The sequence below is a fragment of the Podarcis liolepis genome, assembly GCF_965112155.1.
Source record: "Podarcis liolepis genome assembly, chromosome: 2".
Classification (NCBI taxonomy): Eukaryota; Metazoa; Chordata; class Lepidosauria; order Squamata; family Lacertidae; genus Podarcis; species Podarcis liolepis.
The window spans coordinates 72,026,074-72,039,814 of NC_139555.1; the positions used below are offsets into that span (position 1 = coordinate 72,026,074).

The 13,741-nt window shown below is 43.6% G+C and overlaps 1 protein-coding gene across 1 annotated transcript; it reads right to left on the reverse strand.

The window, feature by feature from the left end:
• Window positions 1–605: 605 nt before the first annotated feature.
• TUSC2 (tumor suppressor 2, mitochondrial calcium regulator) lies at window positions 606–11,004 on the reverse strand. Its single transcript, XM_083488812.1, has 3 exons — window positions 10,672–11,004; window positions 8,241–8,361; window positions 606–3,907 (listed from the first exon to the last, which is right to left on the reverse strand). Exons 1-3 carry the CDS (start codon window positions 10,815–10,817, stop codon window positions 3,842–3,844), a joined length of 333 nt encoding a protein of 110 aa, XP_083344938.1. The 5' UTR covers window positions 10,818–11,004; the 3' UTR covers window positions 606–3,841.
• Window positions 11,005–13,741: the final 2,737 nt, after the last annotated feature.

The following is a 13,741-nucleotide window of genomic DNA, read 5'->3' on the forward strand; positions in this document are numbered from 1 at the left end:
TTAAAATGAATTTTTGGAGTTAAAGCCACAGATGTGCAGATTTAGAATGGGTTTATGGGTGAAAAATTGAGACACCAGAAATAAGATCGATTTGTCCATCAGTACTCCAAATGGAATGACTGTAGGTGGACATTTGTATTTGGAATGAGAGTAGCAGCAGCTGCACTTGGCTTTGCAGCCTTATGAAAGGGCAGCACAGTTGTGTAAAGCTTGATAAGGAGATAAGCTTAAATTTGCAGAGATGCTGTAGGAGGACTAAGCTACCGCTGGCTGCTCTATTTACAAACTGAGTTCTAAGCATAACTCAATGGCTTGAACTTAAGCTCCAAAACAGTCAAGAGACAATGTTAGAAAAATCAGTTCATAGTCTGAAATGCATTTAGGCCACAAGCCACAAAACTAACCATTTAAGAATGCTGGTTTTCAGAAAAATAAGGTCAAGCATTAGGCAAGATTAGCAGGGTGCCTTAAGGTAGCTTGCTTAGCAGAGCAGCACAAAGAGAGAAGAGATTTACTTTCATTTAGAATCAAAAGGGCCTACCAGTTCCTTCATTTTAATGGGTGATGATCCACTACCAATTGACAATCAGAAACAGAAAGTAAAGTTCTGGGACTTACAAATAATTTTATTGAAATTTAACAAAATTCAACAAATGCACTTCAAGGCAGAGAAACAAACCATAAATATTTTACACATTTGCCTTCAGGGTTCCTATCCGTATGCTATAGGAGCAGGAAGTGTAGTGCTAGTGGGTTCGGGTCTTCTACACAACCACATATGCACAGAAGAGTAATAAAAAAGGAAATAGAACTTTTTGCTTGTTCCAACAATAGTGATAATATATATATATTTTATTTACACCAACTTTCACATTATCAGCATCCTGTATAAAGCCGTCTTCCCGAGCCTGACAACAGCTGCCACTCTCAAGAGAAATGGGGCTGCCAGAAAGCACAATGAGAGGGACAGGATCGGTATAAAATCCAGGAAGTCTTAACTGCACAGCTACAGTCTCAGTGGGCAAGCCAGCCTTTTAGAGAAATGGATTGAAAGCAGCTGGCGGTAGCTCCAGGGAGTCTGCTACATCTTAGGAGAAATTTCAAGCTAGGCAGAAATGAAGCTTTCTCTGGGTACAGGCTCCATTTAGGTTCCAGTAGGAGGGAGGTCCCCAGCAGGATGGATATAAGCACTAGAAGTGGCGAGGGAAATGAAAGCCAACATTGCAGTTCTTTTCTGACCACAGGGTATTTGCTTGCTCAAAACCAAGACAGCTAATGAAATAACATAAATTGGGTATTTTAGGAAATTGCAAAGGGTGTCACCACCGAGCCTTTCACTCCCAGTATCTCATGACTATCAAGTCCCATGTAACAGAGAAAAATCTCTATGTAACAGAGAAAACTCTCTAGTATGAAGATGCAACAAACAACCCTCACATACAGCAAAGTGCTTCTTCTGAACTAGCTGTGGGGCAAAACTTCTAAACAGCAGGCTTGATTATCTGTTGTCAACTATACTGTTCAAGAATAAGGAAGTCTCCTCCCACTGATTTCAGCCTGCAACTCGCAAAGCACAATAATGCAGAGGCAGAGCTTTGCTTTCCAACAAACACACCTCTTGTTTTGGTAGTGGACACTCCCTTCCCCAATGAAGGATAAAGATGCCAGCTTTCCATCATTACCCAAATGAGATCCAACCAAAAGATAAGTGACATGTGAAGATGGAGGATGGAAATATGACACGGGGCCAATGCCAGCAGCTTATGCTCTTACCCTTTTATGGTTAACTGTATAGTTCTACACCTGTATAGTAATACACAAGTTCTGCATGGAAGAGCAGCTGCAACTCAGGAAGCCACCGTGCACTAAGGAACAATCCTAACATACAACCCTCGACATACAGTTGAAAGGGCGACAGCGAGGCAAATGTGACAGTCACTGAATAGAGAGCTCAGTCAACATTGCCACTTAAACTCCACCCTGTTTCTAACCTGGTTTGTAGTGCTTAAAAAGGATTCCCATGTAGGTGCAGAGATGACACAAACTTATTGATGCTGCTGGCAGGCACAGCTTTGCACCAGCAAATTTAAACTAAACATTGAGGTAGCAAATGCCTGAAGTGCTCAGAAAGGCAATGACATGCTCCGGGAAGGAAAATGTGCTGTGCAATGAACCAACTCTTGCAGCTAACTCGCCCACAATTCGGTTTTAAAGCTTTATATAAATTCTGAGATCTGGCAGAAAAGGCAGGCATTGCATATGAAACGGTCTTCAAAAGATAAAGAGTGCCTCTGACAGGGTTTTGCCTGTTCAGTTTTCAGCAGCAGGTAGCTCTAAATCTTAGAAGCAAAAACTTGGGAAGGAGAGGCAGGTGTACCACTTCAGCACATATAGCAGTGGTAGTCAAGTCAAGTTTGGGAAGTGGCCCTACAAACCAAACATTTCACATTCATACATTGGGGGAAAGGGTAGAGCCCTCCCAACACACATAGCCTTCCTTTAAAGTGTGCTGCATTCTCCCATATCAGGCAATACCTGGCCCAATCCAAAGAGTCAAGGAGACTGTCAAAGGAAGATCACAGTACATTATTGTTTTGTTTTTTTTCCTTTGGAGGAAAGGAGCAGGGGAAGCATACAATCAGGTTGGTAAACATTTTGATCAAAGCAACGTAAGTTGCCTTAGTGCCAGCAGCAAAACCTAAGGATTAAAAGGACAGTGTTACCTATTTCTGTTTTAACTGAGAGAGAGAGAAATGTCAGCAGTAAGAATGGAGTGGGGAGGGAAATGGCAATCTGCCTTGCACTCTCCACTTTTTACTCAGAGTAGACCCACTGAAATTAATTACCATGACCAATTCACCATGGTCTATTAATTTTAATGGGAATACTCCCATGTAAAAGCCAGTTGAATACACCCCAGTCACAAGATGCAGATTCACAAGAAGGAAGTCTACTTTGGAACGAAACCAGAACCTGTCGACAAACGCCTTCTAAGAGGTGGCCTGTTTGGTAAGGCTCCACAGGAAAACTGCAAGCTCAGATGCTGCTGCTGCCAACAGCCTCTACTGATGTGCCACAGCATAGGAAGAAGTCAGTGGAATTTTCCAAGCAGTGAAGTTGAAAAAGACACTGCCTGCAAAGGAAATAGTGCAACTCACTAGGAAGATATTAGAGAGAGGGGGAGCAAGGCTTGCACATCAGTCTATTTCAATAGGGAACCCTGCCTTGGACAACTCTGTTAGGTACAGCTCTGTTATCATCCTCCACCCCTCCAAGTACAGTACAGCATTAGATTATTCAGTTATGTTACGTTGAGGAAAGGGGTGGAGAAGCACAAGCTGCTTACTGCTCACCTTTACTCTCATATACAGCATATAAACAGAAACTTCGTTGTCAGCATTTAAAGAATACTGATGGGGAACTCAGAAAGCAGGCCACCTGGTCAGAAAAAGGTGCAGGTCGGTTCTCCGTGGTCTCAAGACACTTGGAATCTGTTGCCACCTAAGGCTGATAAAGGGATTTTACTCAATTCAGCAAGGGGGATTTTTTTGAGCAGGTCACTAAACAAGGCCAAACATCTCACGTGACACAGGTCCTACCAACACACATTCCTAGCCAATGCTATTCCTGATTATACGATCCCATGATGCCGTCAGTGCCGTAGCCGTTGCCGCCTCATCCTAGCAGACAAGCTTCAAAGCTAACCATGCGTCTGTGCTCTTGATCCATCACTCTGAAGGGAGACGTGGCTGCCTAGCTTGGTTTACGTGAGGTACAGTAAAACTGGGCAAGTAAGGTGCCTTGATAGCACACACTGACAGTTCACACTGCCCTCCATGGCTCAGACCTCACAGATGATAACAGGGAAGTCCACATGTATCCGAGGGTGCTCCAGTTTCACTATGCCCTGTAAAGAGAAAGATGCAACAAGGATGAGATAATGCCACTTGGAAATCAGGCTAAAAATGATGTGAATAAAGGGACATGGTGCCAGTTGAGTTAATACAGTTCCTTGCTTAATGACTTCTGGCCCAAAAGCCATACCAAAGCAACTGGGCTATTTGTGTTAGGTCATGGGTATGAACTCTACCTAGAAACTAGACAGGAACAAATTGAGATAAAGGATCAGAAAACTGCATGAGCTGGAAATGTACGGCCAGTTACTTCAATACCTCAAGGACCGTCTCCCTCCGTGTGAACTGACCTGGACCCTGCAATCATCACCTGAGGTTTTCTTTGTGTGCTCCCTCCACAAGGGGCTCAGAGGGCAGCAACGTGAGAATGCAGCCTTTTCTGCAGTGGCTCCCCATTTTTGGAATGCTCTCCCTGGGAAGGTTCGCCTGGCACCTTCAATACATATCTTCAGTCGCCAGGCAAAAACATTTCTCTTTAAGCAGGCCTTTGGCCAATTAAACATTCTATGGCCTTTTAAATGTGTTTGTGAGAAGGAAGTTAATGTTTTTTGCTTTATTAGGTATTTATGTTCAACTCTTGCCCACCATGCCATTTTCCAATGGAACCTCCTTTCCACTGCAAAGTTATTAGGTCCCTATATAGGTTTTGTCCTGTAGGTTAAATAGCAGCTGGGGAGGGGGGAAGAGGAGAGATTTGAACAGAAAAGCATTCAGGGGAGATTTTTTTAATAACCCCCCCTTCTCAGAATCATGGCATTTACTCAATTTAACCTGCCACCAATCATCTTTCATGCTGCTATCTACTTTGGCCTTAAGTAATTCAGATGTTTTCCATTCTTGCTGAATGCTAATGGAATGGAGAAAGTCGCCAAGCTTCCAATGGACTAGAAAGTAAACTCATCTGATTAAAGCAAGGCTAATAAGTGAGTTTATATGAATTTGGCCAAGTGAAAAAACTTGGATAATCACATCTTGGATTAACAAATGGAGATGCTAACAAGCTTCATATATCTGCCTTGTCCCTCTATATGCACAAGCAGACAAACAAGCCAAGAAGCTGCAGTAAACCATAGCTTACAGATAGGTCAGGAGATGAAGGTTTAAAGTTGGCTTCACTGGAAATCATTAATCAACACTTCCCAGTTTGGACATTTAACAGGAAGCTATGTTTAACAATGGCCTGCTGGCTTGTTTGCCTCCTTGCATGAAGGAGGAACAAAGCAGATTTGTGCAAACATGCAAACGCTTGTTCATATCTCAGTTTATTAAGTCAAGATGTGGTAATCTAGGACACGCTGGCTGCATTCAGATTCTTCCAACAATAAATTGATTGGAAGGTATGCTACCTCCAAGTACTGCCTCATAAAACTAACTGGTCATGCATTAGTGGTATTTGACAAACTTGGTCCAGCACTTCTCAAGAGAATTATACGCCACAAGCAATATTGAGAGCCACAGCGCAGAAGTGAAAATATTTCATCACTACCTTTACTTGAAAAATGGCAAATGCAAGATGTTATGGAAGCCTCTAGAAGTCCATAATATAAAAGCATTAGCAAAGAACACCCCCCCCCCAAGATGCTTATAGAAACAGTAGCCACAGGAAGGTTTTTATAGTTAATGGCTATAAATAGCACCAGATAACCAGACTTGTATTTTCAATTGAACTATATGCATACCCAACAACGTTCCCTGGTGTGCTAGCTACAAGACAGAATCAAGCTGCTCAATAGGTCCACAATCAGGATGGATAGAAGAGTAACCTTTTGTCAAGGCAAAATCAAACCCAGGTTATGACAGCCATAACTGACCCTCCACACTTCCCATACTTGGGTACATCTACAGTGAAGTTTTTACACTTACTGCTTTACAAACAGTTACCTTTTTCCTTATCTTCGGGATTGTAGTGCTCAACAAAAGGTGTCAGAAGCTCTTGAGATAGGCACAGAATCATAGAACTGAAGAGTTGGAAGGGACCCCGAGGGTCATCTAGTCCAACCCCCTGCAATGCAGGAATCTCAGATAAAGCATCCAAGACAGATGACCATCCAATTTCTGCTTTAAAACCTCCAAGGAAGCAGTGTCCACATACAGGACAGACAACAGAAGAACAAGCCTTCTTTATCCTTCTCTTCTCAAGTGCTGGATCATCATTAAGAGTTTCATTCAAGTGAGCCCAGAACCAACAGAACTTTACACATCATGTTTCCAGCATGAAATTCTACCATATACCAACCAGTGGCATCTACAATTTTACCAAGTCATCACAAGCCATATTACTTTCTGACTAAAATTTGAGGCAGCACTGCCTTGCCTTCTCTGTAATGATAGGGAACCTTGTGACTCCCAAGAATCTGAATTTTTGTTGTTGATGCAAAACACTGTCCATTACAACTGCAGCTTTCTTATCCACTAGTAGCTGTTATTTTCTCCTCTGCTCATTTACACAGCTATAGTCACCAGTATTTTGCACTGGTTTTAACCAGAAGCAGTTCCACAAGCCTCCCAACACATCAGTTCATGTTCAGCAAGGCTTGCCTTTTTAGCCTCCTCTCATTCTCACGGTAAACTGATCAGGCAAACTTTACCCATGATTTCAGCAAGGGCTGAGACTCAATGAGCTACTTTAGACATACCCAATGAAATGTTTGATTTTTCCTATTCCAACAGCAGATACTCCCTCAAGCCATTTGAAACACAAATTCAAACTCTTGGGACCACAGTGCACAGTTCCATGGATCTAGGCCATGTGTGTTTACTACTATGAAGGGATCTTACAAGAACAACATTCGTACCTAACAGCAGTATTAATATCTATTTGGGCCACCTACACAGGTGTGGATGTACAGTAATTCATCCTAAGAATTAGTGCCCCAAGGTTGTGGAACCGCTTCCCTAAGGAAGAATGGAGCTGCTCTCTCTTCTCCTAAATCCAGACAGGGTACAAATTTCACCTATGTTGCAAATCATATGCCTGCTAATTTATGCTATGATATGTAATATTATTAAAAACCCGGATTGCTTTGTCTTAAATTATTTTGGTTCAATATGATTAATGTATTTGATCTAAGCTGCCATGAGGTTGCAAAAAAGCAGGATAAAATCATTTCAAACAATAATGAAATATTTATTATGTTCCCATCATTCATTACGAAATCCTCAATAACCTAATATAGAATGTTATGAAAGTGCTCATATTTACTACAATCCAGTTCCAGAAATGAGGCATCTGGGTCTTTTATCACTAGCTCAAAAGAGAGAAATTCAAAGTGGCTGATGTTCTTTCAAGAATGTGACAGTTGCTGAATACAAGAACTTGAACGAGCATTTTAAAATTAGGTTGTTTTGTCACCGTTAAAAAAAAAATCCCAGGGAAGGTTGACAAAGACTCTTAGAACTGCATCTGTAGTGATTTCAAGATGGCCAATACAGAAGCAACCATTGTTGCTGGACATGATGAAGGCTGGTACTTAGTGTCCCCACAATCAATCAAATCCAGTATTCCAGAAGACAATACAGTGGTACCTTGGGTTAAAAACTTAATTCATTCTGGAGGTCCGTTCTCAACCTGAAACTGTTCTTAACCTGAGGTACCACTTTAGCTAATGGGGCCTCCTGCTGCCACTGTGCAATTTCTGTTCTCATCCTGAAGCAAAGTTCTTAACCCGAGGTACTATTTCTGGGTTAGTGGAGTCTGTAAGCTGAAGCGTCTGTAACCCGAGGTACTACTGTACAGTGGTGCCCCGCAAGACGAATGCCTCGCAAGACGGAAAACTCGCTAGACGAAAGAGTTTTCCATTTTGGAGGTGCTTCGCAAAACGAATTTCCTATGGGCTTGCTTTGCAAGACGACAATGTCTTGTGAGTTCCTGCTGGTTTTTTCCCCTTTTCCTCCCCTTTTTCTAAGCCGCTAAGCCGCTTATCAGCTGATCCGATCAGCAGATAAGCCGCTAATAGCGCTAATCCGCTAATCCTTCAATGGGCTTGCTTCGCAAGATGAAAAAACCGCTAGACGAAGAGAATCACAGAACGGATTCTTTTCGTCTTGCGAGGCACCACTGTACTATAAAGATGGCAAGGTAGAAAACCACTTCTATGAAAATTCAAAGGAATCACATGTGAATGACCAACGTGTGGGCCTCCATATCTCTATGGCTCCCATCATGCCTGACCACTGGCTGGGGTTGATGGGAATCCAGAAATAGCTGGAAGGCAGCAGGTTAGCTACCCTTGGTATAAACTCAGAGACTCTCTTGTTGCTCAGTATCCTCAAGTGTTAGCTTGAAACCACTTTGCAACAGCTCCCTTTTACTTCTGATTGTGTTACCTGAGGTATCAGGTTCTTGTGGATTCTTTTCAGCTTGGCACGCTTTCTCCCATTTTTGGTGACTATTGTCTCCTCATAAAACTCATGGGCAAGGTCACCATCCTCATCGTAATACATAGAGCTGCGAAGAAATGAAAAACATTTAGAAAAAGCTTCAGACAGAAGAAGCAAAAGCAGCTGCTTTTCAAATCTGCGGCTGAGAGCTAGTAGCAAGCCAGCTAGCTGGCAGCTGTTGCTGCCACCCATTTGCTTAGCTCCTCATCCCTTGCACTACAGTAAGGAGAAGGTTAATTGTGAGGGGAAATTCTGCACGATGGTTGTCTAAAAGGAGCAGAAACCATACTACTACTAATCAACCTACTCTCCCAACCAGTATTAGCACAGGTTGCCCACCCTTGCACTAATAGTTTACACAGAACAAATGAACTTTTTCACAAAACTCACAGTGAACGCAGTCCCATCAAACAGATGGCAATTCTTGAGATCATATTCCATCCCAGTAATAACATAAAAAGCTGTGTTCTATCAAGTAAGACCATCTAGCTCAATATTATCTACAATGACGGGCATCAACTTTCCAAGGCTTCTGGTAGAGATCTTCCCGAGCCCTACCTGGAGATCTTAGGAATTGACTCTGGGTCCTTCTGTATGCAAAACAGATGCTCTAACACAGTAACATTTCAAGGTATGTGCAGACACATATTGAAGACTACCTTACAAACCTGATTAATTTTTGCCAAGAGTAAAAAGAGAAACACTTGGTGGAACAATTGAAGTGACAAGATGTCAGATTCTCCTCAGGGAGACAGCATTTGATTTAAAACAAGTTTATATCATGGCAAAACCAAAGCGTAGAAAAGTGTCATGCTTGTATTTAAGCAGAATGGGCATTTAACTAGAATTAATCATAATTAACCATAATGATTGATTTCTTAACATATTTATTGGAGGTAAGATGCTGACAGAATTGGATAACCACTTCTGCTACATAAATGCCAACAGCTCCTGACCAGCAACAGAATGGTTAAAACGGTATTTCTGCCACTTTTAAACAACTGCCCAAAGCTTATGAAACTGGAATTCTGTCAAGTCTAAATTTGAACATTCCTCACTAACATACTCAACTGCTTCAGCAAAGCAGTGTTCAGAATTCAGTAACTTTTTCATTTCTTTGCTGTATTGCCACATTCATAGCAGACTGTATGAAAATCCACAGGAATTCTCAGGATACATTGAGGGGGGGGGAGGAATGAGAAAATAGAAAATAGCAAAAATGTGCAACTCAAAATGAAAATGACACCTTTGTTTCCGTGATATAGAAATTTTGCAGCCAGTCTGCCAACAAAGGCATTTGATTCAACATCTGGCCAGTTGCCTAGCTAAAATGGAAATACAGATGCCAGTCATTACTTTGGAAGAAGGCAGGCATTCTGGCACAGCTGAAAATTTACTAATTTAAGAGCTGGCAAGGGAACAATAGTGCAAAAGGACCTAATGGAGGCACTATTTCCCAGCCACTAGAATGCGCTTGTCACATTTCTTGCTATGCTAGTGAGTTTACAAGCTCGGAATAAATCTAGGCTTATCCCCACAAACTGGTCCAAAAAACTTTCTAAATTTCTCAAAAAACACCTAGGTGGTTTTACAGAATGGTTTGTTGTTGCCAAATACTTCAGGCTGCAATTCAACATCTACATAAAAACAGTATGAGGTGAGCTCTGGAACAAAGAGGTGCTATAAAGCAAATGTCAGGCACCAAGGAAAACAGAGCGTTAGACAGTCTTATCTAAATCCAGGAGGCATGCACAAGGAGATACTATTACCTGGAAGCCAATATTCAGTAGCTGAACATTGCCCCTACCTCCATGCACCATGATGGCGCGCAGAAAACAAAATCTCGCCCTTTGCCCGGCAAACTCTTCGGGCACCACAACCTTAGAGAGACCAGCTGAAGGCCGGCAAAGCCCTTTAACTACCGAACTTGCAACACGCGCCCACGAGGCTTTCTGCAAGGGGGAGGGAAAGAGCGAGGAGGAAGACTCCGGACACCACTGCGGGTGGGGGGGAGCTGCAAGCGGCACATGCTAGGCACCCATGGGCACAAGGGAGGCTTCAGAAAGCGGCCCCAGAAGCGCCAGGCGGAGCCTCTCCCGCGGGAAAGAAAAACCCGCTTTCCCTGGCATAAGGTCAGCGCCGCATCTCCGTCCACTGGATGAGGCAGAGACTGGGATGGGGCGGACGCAAGGCGAAGGAACCAGCCTGGCCAGTCCCTGCGTCGCACCGGGGTCAGAGGTTAGGAAAGCGGACGAGCACCGGGGAGGGTTGAGATGGAGCCCCGCCGCCGCCTCTGCAAGGTCTACGACCAGGTGAGGGCGGCCTCCCTCCCTCGCTTTCCCGCGGCTCCCTCGGCAGCAGCCGGCTTTGCTCTTACCCGCGGCGGGTGAAGACGAAGGGGGTGGCCGAGCAGAGTCCCCGCGCCCGGGACAGAGCCTGGTCCCCGCCCGGCCCCTCGGAGCCGCCCGGCCCGCCCGAGCCGAAGGGCCAGAGGCCCCGGGACTTGGAGCCGCTGGCGCCCATGGCTCAGAGCGGCCGCATGGCCGGGAAAGGGGAGCGGAGGGAGGGAGAGGAGCCTGCCGGTGCCTCCGGGGAGGCTGCTGGCAACGGCACCTTCCCCGCACCGGAAAGCTCCGCCCCTCTCCCGGCGACGCAACTTCCAGTTCCGCCGCCTCCGGAAGTCCGCTTCCAAAAGAAGGTCGAAAGCGCCGCTCTGTAGCGGGGCCGCGGCGTGACGCAATTTCCGCTCCCCTGTGGAGGTGGGAGCGGGCTGCCTGTGTAGGGCGAGAGTGGGTGGGGGAAGCAGGATCCATATTCTCAATAGGACGATTGAGACCGACAGCTATAATACTTCCATCAGAGTCCAGCGCTCAAAACTACACTTCCAACACATCTCTAAGCAAGTGGCAATAGGATTGCTGGCCTCCATTAATGCAAATGCTGCTACAAGCATACTGATGCAAGTAGCGAGATCAGTATGTGAGTTGGTTTCCAAACAAATTACCTTTCTGGTAAAAAGAAACTGTCATTCAAGAAATTCAGATTACCTATATTAAATTATTTTAACAAAGAAATACCCAAATTTGCAGTCCTACTTATTTGTAGCTTCAATGGGCTCACTGGTACACTTCCAATTTCTGTTATGTATGACTTTATGCTGCAATGCTGAAAAAACTTAAGTCAACGGGACTTATTTCTAACTAACATGTTTATGAACAGGTGCAGTGTGATGCAATGTTTGGGGAAAGGTGAAGCCAAAAATGACTTAAAAGTCCATAGCATTTGCATATCCAAGCCAATTTCTATTCCCATAACAATACAAACTGCATCCATGAAAATATATTTAAGGCTGAGATATAAACAAAATTGTCTTCCACTCTCTCTCTCTCTTCAGTTACTAGGGCCGCACTGAAAATTCACCTCTTTTAATCTTCAGGCCGAAAGTGTATTTCAGAGGCGGAATGTATCTCTCATACCCTAAGTTCTGCAAAAATTCCTATTCACTGGCATTTTCCCCCTTGATCTTTTACATCTCCCTCTCTTACACTGGGTTGTCAGCTTGATAATATGAACCACACAAGGAAACCAACCTGAAATGGGAACCACATAATGAACTGGATGTCATTTTGGAAGCAGTAATGCTTTTGAATACCAACTAGTTGCTGGAAACCACAAGAGGGGAGAGTACTCTTGAGCACAAATCCTGCTTGTGGGTTTCTCAGTGATCTGGTTGGCCACTGTCAGAAGATGCTGGGCTAGATGGGCCATTGGCCTCATCCAGCAGGCTCCTATGACGTTCATACACTATATAGCCTGATTTGGCTATGACATCACTAGTAAGGACAAACAAATCCAGTTCAGAATTGTTCTTGAATTGGGTAACTCTTTTAAGTCCTTTCACAGCATACATTTTCCTGTTGTTGAAAACGGAGATGTATTGAAGTGCTCTGTGAGAATCACATGCACAATGACCCATGCTTTGGCTATAAAAATCTAGTTCACAAGTTATTGGGACTGAAAAATAATTTTGCCAGCAGGATGGTGCCCAACCCACAAGCTTGACAAAGAGCAACCCATTAAGTACAGAGGAACTGTATGGCCACAATTTGACAAGGGAAAAAACCGTGTCTTTGCAGCACTGAGGTATGGATGACACTGTCTCTGGTCCTTAGAGAGTCTTTGATATTCTAGGGTTTATGTGCAGTCTGCTGTGACTTCAGCAGACCACTTTGGTAGCCAGCAGCCACACAAGATTTTTGTTTTGCAGATGATATTTGTTAAGTACAGTACACTATCTTGCCTAGGCCTGGACTACAAGGTATGAAAAAGAAATAGTTTTATTGTTTTTCGAATGTGTCTTTTTATATTTTATCTTATTGTACCTTTGGCTATGAAGTGTTTATAAATCTGCAAAATGAAATAAATAATATGAAATGGCTTGTGGATCCCAATGTACCTGACAACATTATTGGAAGTAGGCACCAAGGTAGTTGTGGGAGATATAATAGGCTTATTAACCAATAAATACATGGATTTACAGAACTGCATCAATATCTTCTGCATGTGATGTCCTGTGGGGTCTTGAGGGCTCAACAACTCTCTGTTCTAAGGAAGGCATTCTGTTTAGGGGTCACCTATTCTGCTTCAATTCCAGAGATAATAGTCACCTTAATACAAACTAGGGACGCGGGTGGTACTGTGGTCTAAACCACTGAGCCTAGGGCTTGCCGATCAGGTCAGCGGTTCGAATCCCCGCAATGGGGTGAGCTCCCGTTGCTCAGTCCTAGCTCCTGCCAACCTAGCAGTTTGAAAGCATGTCAAAGTGCAAGTAGATAAAAAAGGTACTGCTCTGGCAGGAAGGTAAACGGCATTTCTGTGCGCTGCGCTGGTTTCGCCAGAAGCAGCTTAGTCATGCTGGCCACATGACTTGGAAAAACTGTCTGCAGACAAACATCGGCTCCCTCGGCCAGTAAAGCGAGATGAGCACCACAACCCCAAGAGTCGTTTGTTACTGGACTTAACTGTCAGGGGTCCTTTACCTTTAAATACAAACTGCTTCTTGCTTTGAAATATAGTTTAGGTATCAGAAGGGGCAATCAGCAACAGAAAATGTTTTGAAAAGTAAGGATTGCATTTTAGAGATTCTCTCATTGGCATCTACACCAAACTGAAACCATCCTAGGATGCTGTAATTCAAAGCTGTGGTGGACCCTGACTTGACCCTAATCTATCATATATCTACATTTTGATTTCATACCAACTGTTGGATGTCCTTGTTGAAATCTGAGAGATGGGTGGCAAAGGGCCAGAGTTAGGAGCACAGAACAGGAGTACAGTCTTGGTGGGAGAACTGCATTTTCCACTTATACTTCTCTAGTTTATTGACTGTGGAATGACCTTATTGTCCCAACATAATAGTAGTTCTCAAACATATATTACACCACGCA